The 12,460-nt window shown below is 53.6% G+C and overlaps 2 protein-coding genes across 2 annotated transcripts; both read right to left on the minus strand.

Annotated features, from left to right (window-relative positions):
- Nucleotides 1-3,419: 3,419 nt before the first annotated feature.
- On the minus strand, nt 3,420-9,183 carry KCNAB3 (potassium voltage-gated channel subfamily A regulatory beta subunit 3; the record flags this gene model as incomplete). The annotated part of the gene is made up of 14 exons (XM_082861275.1): nt 3,420-3,497; nt 3,806-3,894; nt 4,065-4,185; nt 4,263-4,357; nt 4,442-4,562; nt 4,707-4,792; nt 5,067-5,153; nt 5,352-5,395; nt 5,607-5,651; nt 5,753-5,797; nt 7,108-7,187; nt 7,426-7,463; nt 7,553-7,596; nt 8,942-9,183. 14 exons carry the CDS (start codon nt 9,181-9,183, stop codon nt 3,420-3,422), a joined length of 1,215 nt encoding a protein of 404 aa, XP_082717401.1.
- Nucleotides 9,184-10,160: 977 nt separating this feature from the next.
- On the minus strand, nt 10,161-11,827 carry TRAPPC1 (trafficking protein particle complex subunit 1). The gene is made up of 5 exons (XM_082859904.1): nt 11,785-11,827; nt 11,576-11,674; nt 11,355-11,425; nt 10,870-11,008; nt 10,161-10,573 (listed from the first exon to the last, which is right to left on the minus strand). Exons 2-5 carry the CDS (start codon nt 11,672-11,674, stop codon nt 10,445-10,447), a joined length of 438 nt encoding a protein of 145 aa, XP_082716030.1. The 5' UTR covers nt 11,785-11,827; the 3' UTR covers nt 10,161-10,444.
- Nucleotides 11,828-12,460: the final 633 nt, after the last annotated feature.

Raw genomic sequence — 12,460 nt, forward strand, 5'->3', positions numbered from 1 at the left:
TCTGACTCAGGGGTGTGACTTCTGCTACAGGTAAACAGGACACAGTACTCACAGCCCACATTCCCTCACGGTGCCACACCCATCCCCCAGCCGCAGCCTCACCCTCCTCTCCTGGACCTGCGGTCCAGATTCTGTTGTGGAGGTTCATAGCACGGACTCTAGAGCCCGCTTACCAGTTGTGACACTTTGAGCAAGTTACTTAACTTCTCTGGGACTTGGTTTCCTCATCTATAACATGTGGATGATAATAGGATTGAATCAGCTTATATACTGATTCTAAGGTGCTTAGAATGATACTTGGCACACAGTAAACACACCATATATTAGCTGTTGTTAGTATCCTGTGACCCAGCCTATGTTGTGTTTACTTTAACTTCTTGGCACCCAACGTTTCCAACACCCATTTCTTTTCTTTTTTTTTTTAACCCTGTTGCTTTCACCTTAGTAACACCCACTCAACCTTCAGCTCTCCACGCAGCCTCACTGTGTGAAATACCCACTGTAGACTCTGGTAACACCACGTGCTTTCCTCTGGACTTTGGACAACCAAAGTTTGTGTGTGTTTGGGGGTTACTTGTTACTTCTTTGCCTTTCCCATCTGTAAACTTCACAATGGTTGTTCTGAGTCTGGTTTTGTTCACCACTGTGTCCCTGTGCTGTACCATAGTAGGACTCAATAGATAAATACTTGTTAAATTAATGAACGAGGTGAGTGATAAATATGGTAAACGAGGGAATTCCCTGGCTATCCAGTGGTTAGGACTCTTTCCCTGCTAGGGGGAACTAAAATCCTGCAAGCCATGCAGCACGGCCAAAAATAATAATAATAATAAATTATATATATATATATGTATATATATATATACACATATATGTGTATATCGTAAACGAGGTGTGACAATAAAGGAAGATTCCTTACAAGGGGTTTCTAACTGCCTCTGAAGGTAATTCTAAGAGGACTTTTTTCAATGTTTTGAGCAATGGGGTAGGCATCATTAAAATAAGTGCACAGCCCTCCAAGGTAACTGTTTAAGGAGAGTACTATTTTGAATTTATAAATTCTTGTATGTTTGTTACAGAATAACTAACAATAGTCACACATTTTTACCTCTTTGTTTCCTCCACAGTCTTCCAAAATGAGTGGGAGATGATAGGAGTGGATGTAAGTATTCATTAGTTGATGCGATTGGCTGCTAATCCAGTAAATGGCATGCTGCTGACTTCTCTCTTTTGAAAATTGGTTTTATTCTACTCTCCCAGCTTCGGGATCAAGGAAGGGTGAGGATGGGAAGAAGGGAGATGGTGAGGTTTTATATATATATAAATATATATATTTTTTATATATATATATATATATACTATATATATATATATACTTTTTTTTTTTTTTTTTTTTTTTTTTTTTTGCAGTACGCGGGCCTCTCACTGTTGTGGCCTCTCCCGTTGCAGAGCACAGGCTCTGGACACGCAGGCTCAGCGGCCATGGCTCACGAGCCTAGCCGGTCCACGGCATGTGGGATCTTCCCGGACCGGGGCACGAACCTGCATCCCCTGCATTGGCAGGCAGACTCTCAACCACTGCGCCACCAGGGAAGCCCGGTGAGGTTATATTTTAAGGGAGGCAGAGCTCATCCTACCCTGCCTTGTGATCTTTAAAGGTTATAACTTTCCACCCACTTTGTGTCCCAGGGAAATCAGAGTTCTTGGGGGAAGAATAAGGGTAAGGCTCTGACATAATCCCATTTGCTTCTGCTTTTCCACCACTCTCACACCTGATCTTTGACTTGTTTTCTTTTTTTTCTTTATAATATTTCTTTTCCCTGTCTCTGTATCATTTCAACCATAGACCGGTTTTCATTTTACCTCTCCTTCCCCAAATCCCAAAGCCTCAACCTCAGAACAGCCCCTCCCCCTCAGCCACAGGAAAACCACCTAGATAGTTCATTGGCTTATGTGTGGGTATCAGGCAAGAGGGAAACAAGACGAATGGCTAATATAACTTTGAAAACAAAACAAGGGGGCTTCCCTGGTGGCGCAGTGGTTGAGAGCCCGCCTGCCGATGCAGGGGATGCAGGTTCGTGCCCCGGTCCGGGAAGATCCCACATGCCGTGGACCGGCTAGGCTCGTGAGCCATGGCTGCTGAGCCTGCGTGTCCAGAGCCTGTGCTCCGCAACGGGAGAGGCCACAACAGTGAGAGGCCCGCGCACCGCAAAAAAAAAACCACAAAAAAACAAAACAAGGGTAAGAGTGAGGAGCAACAAAGCTATGAAGCCAGGCCTGTGGGTTCTAAGGAGGAAAACTGTGGCCTGGAGGATCAGGTGCCTGGGTCCTTGATGAGAGCAGTGACAGGAGCATGATGCCTGGGTCACTAAGGTAAAGAAGCAGTGGACAGGTAGTGCTGGACCTTTCTAAAGGCAGGGTGCTAGAGGCCCAGATACGTGAGACTGAGATCCTAACCTCTCAGCCCCCAGCAATTTCAGACGCGGTAAGTGATGATCAAGCTGAGATTTTATTTACAGTTCCCTGGGAAGTCTTACACAAGAGGGGCCATCATTATTGCTTTAAGATTATTGCCAGGAGGAAGACTACAGTCCTCCACTCCCGGGTAGGAGTCCTGCTCAAGGCTCAAAAGTTTATCCCCAGACCTTTTTATGTCAGCCCCATTTCTCTGCCCTGACCTAAAGGCTGTCACCTTTTCCTGCGAAGTGCGGCCCAACCGTACTTTCCAAGGGCTTCCCTGGCCACTTGTGCCAGGACAGGCTATACATCGGCCGTCAATTTTCCCTCATCAGTGCTTTGTCACTGCACTCCCCACCCTACCCCTCTCTGACAAGAACAAAGTCTCAACACTTTTTGTGGTTTTAAGCCCTCCTCCACCTCCTGGCTGCGGCAGGGTCCTAGTTTCCCAAAGATTATCATTTACTTCCTGCCAGGACCAGCCTGGCTTCCTTTGTAACGAATGTAAGAGCCCCATCTCCTTTGTCCCAGATGACATCAAAACTCACTTCATATTAGGTTGTTACCCCTTGATGACATTTCAAGGGCCACTTTGAGGTACTCTGCATGGGTCTTGTATCTGCCTTTTTTTTCCCCCTGGGCCTCGGCGATTAGGGGAAGAGAGAAGGGAGCGAGGCCAAGTGGCAGAGAGGGGACAGCCCAGTAGCTCATGCCCAGGATTAGCAGGGAGGCCTAGGAGGACGCAATAGGGGGCGGCGGACTACTTTTCCTCTCAAGCTCCACTGCGGGAGGATATGGCTTTGTTCATGCTTTCGCTACTGTGACCGGAACTCGTTAGTGGGCGGGGCCTCCCTGGCTCCGGCCGCTGCGTGGAGGGATCCGGAGCGGGAGGGAGGCGGGGGCGGGAAGCGGTCCTGGGAGGGTGCAGCGGCGCCGGTTTGGGTCCCTGCGCCCCCGACGGACTATTTCTTGAGATGCGGTTTGTGGCCCAGGAGCCCTTCTATCTCCATCACCGTCTGCGGCGTCAGCTGACTCAGCACCTGCAATTGAATGGGGTGGTGGAGAGGGCAGTGCATGCAGGGTTGTTGCTGAACAAGGGAATGAGGTTCGAAAACCCGGGGAGCCGCACAGCGAAGCCAGGTGGCAGGGAAAGAGTCGCAGCTGTGCCCCTGCCTTACCGTCTCACCCTGGGACCTCTCATTTGCCAAGCGAGGACATTGTAGTGGGTGACCTCACAGGCCCATTCTGGGCTGGACAGCAAGGCCTTGCTTGAGTGCTGGGGCAGGGGACAGAGATGGGCTCTGGCTCTGACACCCCCCCACTGCCCCCCACACCCTTCCCCCCTCACCTGCAGGGCGCCCAGGTGTTCAATCAGCTGCTCTGCACTGGACACCCCCAGCAAGACCGAGCTGACACCCTCACTGCGGAGACACCACGCTGGGCCAGAGAAGGAAATAAAAAAGAACTGGTCGGAAACAGTGAGCACGCAGACTTCAGAGGTGTCTCCGAGGAAGAGGGTCCTCCCCAGAGACAAACCAGTCTGCGGTTTGGTAGCATCTCAGGAGGAGACAAGTCCTCTGCAGGGTCCAGGGATGGCAGTGTCTCACCAATAGCAAGCTGCGCCACGGTGCAGCCCAGCTGGTGAGCGATGGGGAGAAGGTCCATGACTTTGGCTTGTTGCTTCTTGCCATCCTCACTCTGCACTTTGTCTTTGTGCCACTGGTAGCCCTGGAGGCCAAGGAGAATCAGCAAAAGACGACTCCTCAAATAGTCCACTCCTGCCATCCTGAGCCCCCAGATCTCACCTTGATGTTGACCCTGCAGGTATCTGGGACTCGCCCATCATACTTGCTAGTGATGAGGCCACAGGCCAGAGGGGACCAGGTGACTGAGCCAACACCTAAGAGGAAGAGGATTGGATGTGGGAAAGGGATCTAGGTGATGGTGAGGCCGAGGGAAAGGTAGGGATGAGGGGACTTCGAACCAATCTTGTGGTAGAGCTCTGGCAGCTGCATCTCCACCTTCTCTCTCTGAAACAGATGGTGCTCAGCTTGTTCACACACTGGAGGAATCAGGTTGAACTGTCTGGCCATGGAGTAGGCCTCCTGAGTTGGGGTGGGGAAAAGATGGGGGTCAGAGCACTCCTTCCATTTTCTTCCACTCCCCCCCCTCCAGTAGAGTGGGGTTTGGAGTGGCCATGTGAAAAGTGGGAACAAGTTGTAGGACGGCAAGGTGGGTGGCACACTCACCATGATTTCTGCAGCCCCCCATCGGGATGTCCCCCAGTATAGGGCCAGGCCCTGGTTGATGACATAGGTCATGGCTCGCACAATCTCTAGGCACATAGGAGAGGGAGAGCCTCACTGTCAGACCCCTGGCATCCTGGGTTCCAGATTTGCAGACCTCTGCCTGCCCCACCAAGGCCCCCCTCATCCCTGTGGAGTCAGAGAGGTTGGTATCTGCTTTTCAGCTCCCTCCCCGTCCAAGCCCTGGGGTCTGAGCCTCTGCTGTGGAGCTTGGAAGGCCTCCTGAGCAGGGGCTGGCTTCTGCTGAGGGTTTTAGAAGTGCTCGATTTTGAAGGGCTGTCAGGGTTGGGGTGCTGCTTTTACCCTCCATGGGGCTGTTGGGGTCTGAGCGATTGGCGAAGATGATGTCCACATATCCCAGCTGGAGGCGTTCCAGGGATCCTCGCAAGCCTGGGGTAAAAGCATGGGGCGAGGAAGGTAAGCTCTTCAGCTTCAGTTTCCTAAGAATTTAGACCTTATCCTTTTGCCATGGCCACCTAAATCCCAGCTTCCCTATTCAAAGCCTCAGACTCAGAGCTTCAGAGAATGTTCCCAACTCCTCTGGCTTCCATACCCAGCCACCTCCAGTTCCCAGCCCCTAACTCTTACCCTCAATGATGTGTTTGCGGCTCAAGCCTCGCTCAGTTTCTGCCCTGTAGGAAAAGGTAAGTCAGAGATGAGGTGTGTCAAAGATAAGGGACCAGGGCTGGCCTGGAATCATGAGGAACTGGTATTTCAGGGGTCCTCACAGGCAGGATGCAGACCTGGAGTAGCAGGTGCAGGGACTGCTGTCCCCACCCCCATCCCATGCACCTTCACACAGTCTCTGCAGATCTCCCCAATTATAGTGAGGCAGCCACTTACTGTCCTCCCCCAAAAATCTTGGTGGTGATGACATAGCTTGATCTCCTGGAAAAAAGAGAAATGGTAGAACGGGCAAGAAAAGGATTTTTGGATGATCATGTCCCCAGCAACCTCCCGGCCCTCCCCACCCACCCAACATGTCTTACCTCCAACCTTTGCTCTTGAGGATGTTGCCTAGGGTTCTTTCAGCCCTGGAAGGAAGACAGTGTAGAAGCACTGACCCCTCCAAAGTGGATCAGTTTCTTTCCTTCCTCCCCACCTTTCCCTTCAACTAATTTCCTCTCCTGTAAAATGGAGCATAAACGAGGAGCCCATTGGGCTGTCAGCCCCATCCTAGACTAAGTAAGAGGGGCTCCCAATCTAGGGTTATAGTCGTATCATTTTCACTCATTCATTCAACAAATGTCAGCTGTGCATCACTGTGTACCAAGCTCTGTTCTGGGTGCTGAAGGGATAGAATAGGATGAGAGAAGAGGGACCAACTATAGTGGAGCCAGGGAGGACACTGCCTCGTCTGGTTCCAACCATTTGTATTGCCCTCCCCCTTCTTTTAGTCTTTGCAAAGTTCCACCCATCCTCCAAAATTTAGCTTGGTCCTCCAAAATTTAGCTTGGATTCTGCCTCATTCTATGGAAAATGTTCTCTGATTGCTGTAGTCTATGGTCAGTCCTTGTCAGCTTCCATAGCTCTTATTGGCTACACAATTTTTTGACACTTAATCATGAGTTAATGTGTGACAAGTCTTAAGTTATGGTGGGCTCTTACTGAAGTGTTACTGTTATTTAATCTTTCGTATCTCCTTGTCTTTTGGTTTGTTTGTTTAACCACTTAGACTGTGAGCTTTTTGAGGGCATATTGATGTCATCCTTCAATCAGATACCTGCTCTGTGACAGGCTCTGCATAGGTACTTAGGTGACGTGGGAAAGAGCAAGACAAGTTCTGTGGAGGGAGGAGCCTCCCAGGTGAGCAGTGAATATGGCCTTGTAAACGAGTAATTGATGAACTCTGTGTCAGAGGATAGTGTGAAGTGCTTTGGGAGCTGACGGGGATAGTGACCAACTTTGGGGAGTTGGGCAAAGGCTTCTTGGAAGAGCTGACGTCTAGGACAAGTCTTAAAGATAAGCAGAAGTGTTTGCCAGAAGAAGAGGCAGGAGTAGTCATCCTAGGTTTTTACTATTTGCAGCGTGAAGCCATGTGTGCTGTGGTACAGTATGTTTGAAATTTATCTTTGTCATCCTCACATAGTTGCACATAAATGATATCCAGGAAATAGTTGTTTGTTTTATTTCATTTTGACTGCACAGTATGCCCCATTGCCCTCAAAGCTGGAGAGAGACAGATGTTGGGACTACAGTTCCCATAATGCTTTGGGGCCCCACTGGCTGAAAGGTTGGAACTTAGTGATGCAGAATTCCCAGGGTTCTTTAGGGGGGAAACCAAAAAGCCCTGATATTCTCTCAGCCTTTCAAGTGTAACTTAGTCTTTCACCCCAGTCCTTACTTTCCCGCTGCGTACACTTCGGTGGTGTCAAACAGGTTTACGCCATGCTCATAGGCTACTGTCAGCACATCCTCTGCTGTCTAGGATGGTGAGAGAAAAAGTTGAAGACCAGCAACCAGCCTCTCAGTTACCTTCCTTACGGCATTCTAGCCCATCAGACCTCAACCTTGGTTTCCACATTCACTCCCCTTTCCCCATCCTCCAACCTCAGGTCCACCGTTCCCCATGCTTGTTGTCCAAACCCCATGCAAGTCCATTTCCCCCCTTTTTGGTTCTCTCATACCCCCTCACCCTGCTTCTAGGTCCCATCACTTATACCTCGTCTGAGATCTGAGAACCAAATGTGACCCAGGTACCTGCAAGAGAGAAGCCAGGCAGGTGAGACCTGTGGGGGCAAGCCATGAAAGAACGCCCCTTCCCTTAATTCCTCTTCTTTCTAACTCACCTAGGCCGAGGCAGGATACCCGAAGACCAGACTTTCCTAGGTTCCTGCAGGACACAGAGGCAGAAGGAAGGGGTAGAGCCTCCATTAGGAACATAGATTATCAGCCTCCAGTTCCTCTCCTTCCAGACTGAGATGCCCTCAGGGTGTCTCAGTCCAAAGAAGCTAGACTCAGTGAGCCCACTGAATTGGGCAGTGCTATGGCCATAGCATAAGTGAACAAATAATGACTGTTCCTCTGGAGCCACTGTCCAGTGCCTCTGTTCCCTCCTATCACATTGAAGATGCGCTGCCTGCTTAGCGTTTCTGCTGGTGGGTCTTGTGTTTATTTGAGTCATCTCTGGGATGTGTAGAGTCGAGGGTTGGGGTTGGCTGGGAGGAATGCGACTGGCTAATTGTGATGAGTTTGTGAAAACAGATCATCAGAGGGTGCTGTGCTAAAGGGCAGACACTGGGGTGGAAGGGGTAAACCAAGTCAAGTTCAGGCACTCAGGCAGGCAAGGATCCTTGGATAGGCTAGGCAGGGAGGCCTCCAACAAAAGCAGGTAGGACACCTGGATGGAGAGTATGAGAGGTAAGACCAGTTCCCCCTCTTCCCCTCTCTACTCCCTCTGCTCCTGTTGGCTTGTGAAGTCTGTCTTCAAACCAGAGAGACCCTCCTCCCAAGGACCCCCCACCCAGGCCGTCCGCTCAGCTTCCCAATCAGGGCCACCACATGGAGGGGATCAAATTCCTCAAGTGACAAAGCCAGGTCAGATCAGTGACCTCTGCTCACTCTCAAGCAGGAGCCCCTCCCCTCCCCCCTACCGGTAGTCCTGAGAGCCCAGCGGTTCTCTGAGATAAAGTCGGTTACATTTCTGTCCATTTTACCCACATGGCCCCTGTCCTTCAGCAGGGGCTTGAGAGATGTGGTCCATCCTTCCAAGGGCCCCACTTCCCTCCCCACCAAGAAGGGTTGCAGGAGACCTTGGGGCATGTGGGGGCAGTATCTGGGTCAGGCACACTGAGCAGGCCACAGTGAGAAGCCGTTTCCTTCCCCCATCTTCCCAGGACACGACCCAAGGACACTTCGTCCCGGGGGGTGGGGGTGGGGGTGTGCAGCCTGGAGATGCGTGCATCCCTCGCCTTCCCGAGGGTAAGGAGGGAAGCTTAGGAGTGTCCCCTGGGTCTGACAGGCCTGGTCAACCTTGGTAAACTTGATTTTCTACTAGTCGGGGGTGTGGGCGGAGAGCAAGAGCGGCCCCAAGTGAGGGAGTGCCAGTGATGGGAAGAGGAGATGGGGTGGCCGGGACCTTCTCAGCGAAGTTTGAGGGGGTTCTGGAAGCATCCCAGGAAGCCTCAGGGGTCAGGAAAGGGGAGCAGATGTGGCGGGCTGCCCGGCCACCCCCATACCTGTATTTCATGCCAGCGCCTCGGCCGGTGCTCTCTCGGAGGACCCCAGCGGGCGCTGGGGGTCGGGGGACCACTGCGGCCCGGGCCTTGGGGCCCGACCCTCCTCCCCCTGGAGGATTCCCATGCCCCCCGCCGACCGGCCCGCCATTACCGCCCCCGGGGCCCGGCCGGGGTCCACACAGACGGTCCTCACTGCTCCGGCTGCGAAGGTTCTGCTCGGTACATGCGATAGACACCTGCATGCCGGCTGGCCAAGGCGAGGGAGGGGGCTCCGAGGGGGCGGGAGGAGGAGGGAACCGGGAAGCCCGAGGGGAGACACCCGGGGGTGTAGTGGCGCGAGCCCTAGAAGAGCGGGAAGGCTGAGGAGGTTGCGGCGGGAGCAGCCAGGCAGGATCCGGCTCGCGGGGGCGGGCTGCTGGAGGTCGCGGGGTTTGCGGCGGAGAGGAGAAACGCGGGGGGGGCGCCACGAGTGGAGCGATTAGGATTCGGGGGTACTGGCGCAGGGAGGAGAGGGGGAAATGGACGAGGGTAAAGGTCGAGGGCTATCCTCGGAGGGTAGGAACTTAGGGACGGGGGGGGCGGAAGAGAGATGCCACCTCAGCCCGAACCGCAGCGGGACCCGATAGACTCCCAGCCGCGTCGGCTGCGGGCCCAGCTTATCAACATGCAGACACCGCCCCCTCATCTGCATAAAGACGCCCGCCTCCCAGCCATAACCTGCCGCTCATCTGCATAAGCCCCACCTTCGGGAGCTCCGCAGCTTGGGTGTTCTGTGGGCTCACAGGAACCGGAGAGCAGAACCGGGAGGGTGGTTCTACTCTCTGCACCCCGAGGCCAGTCGGCCTTCCCCCAACCCAGTGGTTTTCAATCAGTGAGCTATTTTCTCCCCTAGGGGACGTTTGGCAAGAGCTGGAGACATTGTTGACTGTCACGATCTGGGTGCGCGCGCGCGCGTGTGAGAGAAAGAGAGAAAGAGAAAGACATGGAGACGTGCTACCAGCATCTAGTGAGTGGCGGCCAGAACAAAGTACACGACAGCACACCCCCCCACACACACACACCAAGATATTATCCAGCCCCAAACGTCAATAGTGCCGCTGTTGAGAAACCCGTGGACAAAGCCTCTTTGCTGGCTCGGGGGATGTGAACACCCTGGTTCACGCCTTCATGAGAGGGGCAGGCCCCGATCGACCACTGAAACTAACACACTCAGGTCGCAGAGGGTGATAAAAAGTTTATTCTGTACTTCTGCCAGCGTCAGGTAGGGGATAAAACTGGAGAGAGGACCTGGTTTGGAGGTGTAGAGACTCCAGTAGGCTTCCTTCCTGTGATGGGAAGGGCACCATGGAGGGCTTTTTAGGCTGTTCCCCTGGGAGGGCTGCCAAGGGGCCTGACGGGGATGGAGGAGCTGGGGCCGTGGGGCTGCCAGTAGGGGCCCTCAGGTGAAACAAAGGGCCCCAGACAGACAAGGATTCTTCTGAGGAGTGAGGTAGAGTGCTTCCTTCAGCCAGCCCGGGCGGAGAAGAAGGGCAGAGAGCGGACGTAGGAGTCCAGTCGGGAGCGGAAGAGCTCACTTTGCACAGTTTGGCCCAGCGGGCACAGGGGATTCTTCACCACCAGCTCCACGTACAGCTGTGGAGGGGGAGGGTGTTAGAGCCAGGCTTTGAACACTTCTTGTTTTCAACCCCAAACCTACTATAACCTCAAGGGTGTGTGAATGCACAGCGATCAAGGGCTGGAAGGCAAACCCTCCTTGGGGAGAAACTGGTGGTGGGAGTGTATAAGGACCTAAAGGGTCCCAAGAAGTCTGACTTCAATAGAGATACAATACAGTAGGATTAGGGCAGGGAAGCTGAAGGAGTCTTGGGGCTCTAAGTGGCCATGGCTGTTGAAGCTTTGGCGGAAGGGTCCGAGGGGCTGGCACTGACCGCACTGTAGATGTGGTGCAACACATCTCGGATGGGTCCCACGCCCAAGTCAGTGTTCATTACAACCTTGATCCCAGTGGGCGTCTCGTAGTAATGGAGTTTGTAACGGCTAGTTTGGAAGGCCAGGAAGCCGTCCTTCCTGCAGAGATGAGGAGAATGTTAAGGAATAGAAGCGAAATCTCTCCCAAAGAGATTCTTCTGATCTCCTCTAGATTGACTCCCTCTTCTCTAAACATGTTGTTTGTAGGACCCTGGTTGACTAAAGACACCTCCCATCTTCACCCCCTCAATTTAGCCCCGTTGCCCAACCTCTCTACCTTCAGAACTTCCCCACCGCCGCTCCTGCCAGCTACTGCACTCTCGCCCCGGACTCAGCCTCTCTGTCTCCTTACCCTCTCTGGGGGCCAAAGCCCCTTCCACTCCAGAAAGTTTCCCCCACCCCCAAATTCCCTCCCTCCCTCAACAACCCCTCTGACTACGCGTACATGTCTAGCGGGGACATCTTGCTGACAAACGAGCGGATAGAGAAGAGCATCCCGTACATCAGCTTGTACTCCTGGAGGGAGAGGGGCAGTTAGTTCTCGGTTTTTAAAGGAGCCAGGGTTGGGGTGGGAAGGAGCCAGGGTTTGGAGAGAAGAAGCTGGACTGGGACAATGTGCATTTGGAGATGTGAGGTCACCCGGGTTGCGCGGGGCCCTCTCGTCACCTCCTCCTTGGGGATCCCCGCTTGCTTCTTGCGGTGCCACTCGCTGTAATGCAGACACACTCCATTCCGGTCAAACAGGTACAGGTTGTGGACAGTCATCTGCAGGGCAGAGAATGTGAGCCTCACTCCGGGACCGCCCACACCCCGTAGGCTCCAGTTCTTAGCCCGGGATCCCTCCAACCAGACGGGGACCCCTCCCACGAACTCACCGGAACTTCTCCGAGTGCCCGTCACTCGATACTTCCGGTTTCCGCGGAGCCCCGCCCCACCGGGTCTACACGCTCTAGCGGCAGAGAAATAACCCCGCCCCTATACTTCTCTCAGCCAATCCGTGGCCGTCGGATACGCGCACGCGCGTCCAGGCTCTCCGGCTCCAGAAGCTGTGAGAGCGGCTGAAAACAAGGTGTCCTGGGCTGGTGACGTCATCGAGGCGAGCGAGGCGGGGCTGCGGACTGTGGGCGGGAGGCTGCCAACGGTTTTGATTGTAGGGAAGGGCGCGAGAGGGGGGGTGTCTTGGTGTTGCCGAACTGGGGCTTAGGGGAGGGGGCATACCCTTGTCCCCACCTTGGCCGACTGCGTGGCCGAGGACTGGAGGTGTGGAGAGTAGTTGGAACGGGGTGGTCGGGGTAGGGGATCTCAGGCTAGGCTTGAGCGCGGCGTACTTTTTAGGGACGTCTGAGGGCGTGACTGAGTGTTCACCAAGTTTCTTTGGGGATAGTAGGGAGGGAGGGATTCTAGGGACCTTGCTATGGCTTTCTTGACAGGAGGGATCGGAGGGGATATACTAGAGAGTTGACCCTGGGTAGAACGAGTGCAGTGGGAGGAGAGGGGAGGTGGGGAGCATGAGGTTCCTGCCCCTCTGAGACCACAGCCAGCTGAGGGGCA

The sequence above is a fragment of the Leucopleurus acutus genome (assembly GCF_964270905.1).
Source record: "Leucopleurus acutus genome assembly, chromosome: 19".
NCBI lineage: Eukaryota > Metazoa > Chordata > Mammalia > Artiodactyla > Delphinidae > Leucopleurus > Leucopleurus acutus.

What these genes read in the sequence shown, in the direction of transcription:
- TRAPPC1 (XM_082859904.1), bottom strand. Translation starts at nt 11,674, where the DNA reads ATGACTGTCCACAACCTGTACCTGTTTGACCGGAATGGAGTGTGTCTG. An exon ending in CGGGGATCCCCAAGGAGGAG is followed by an intron (nt 11,426 to 11,575) that starts GTGACGAGAGGG and finishes CTCTCCCTCCAG; the next exon opens with GAGTACAAGCTGATGTACGG. An exon ending in AAGATGTCCCCGCTAGACAT is followed by an intron (nt 11,009 to 11,354) that starts GTACGCGTAGTC and finishes TCATCTCTGCAG; the next exon opens with GAAGGACGGCTTCCTGGCCT.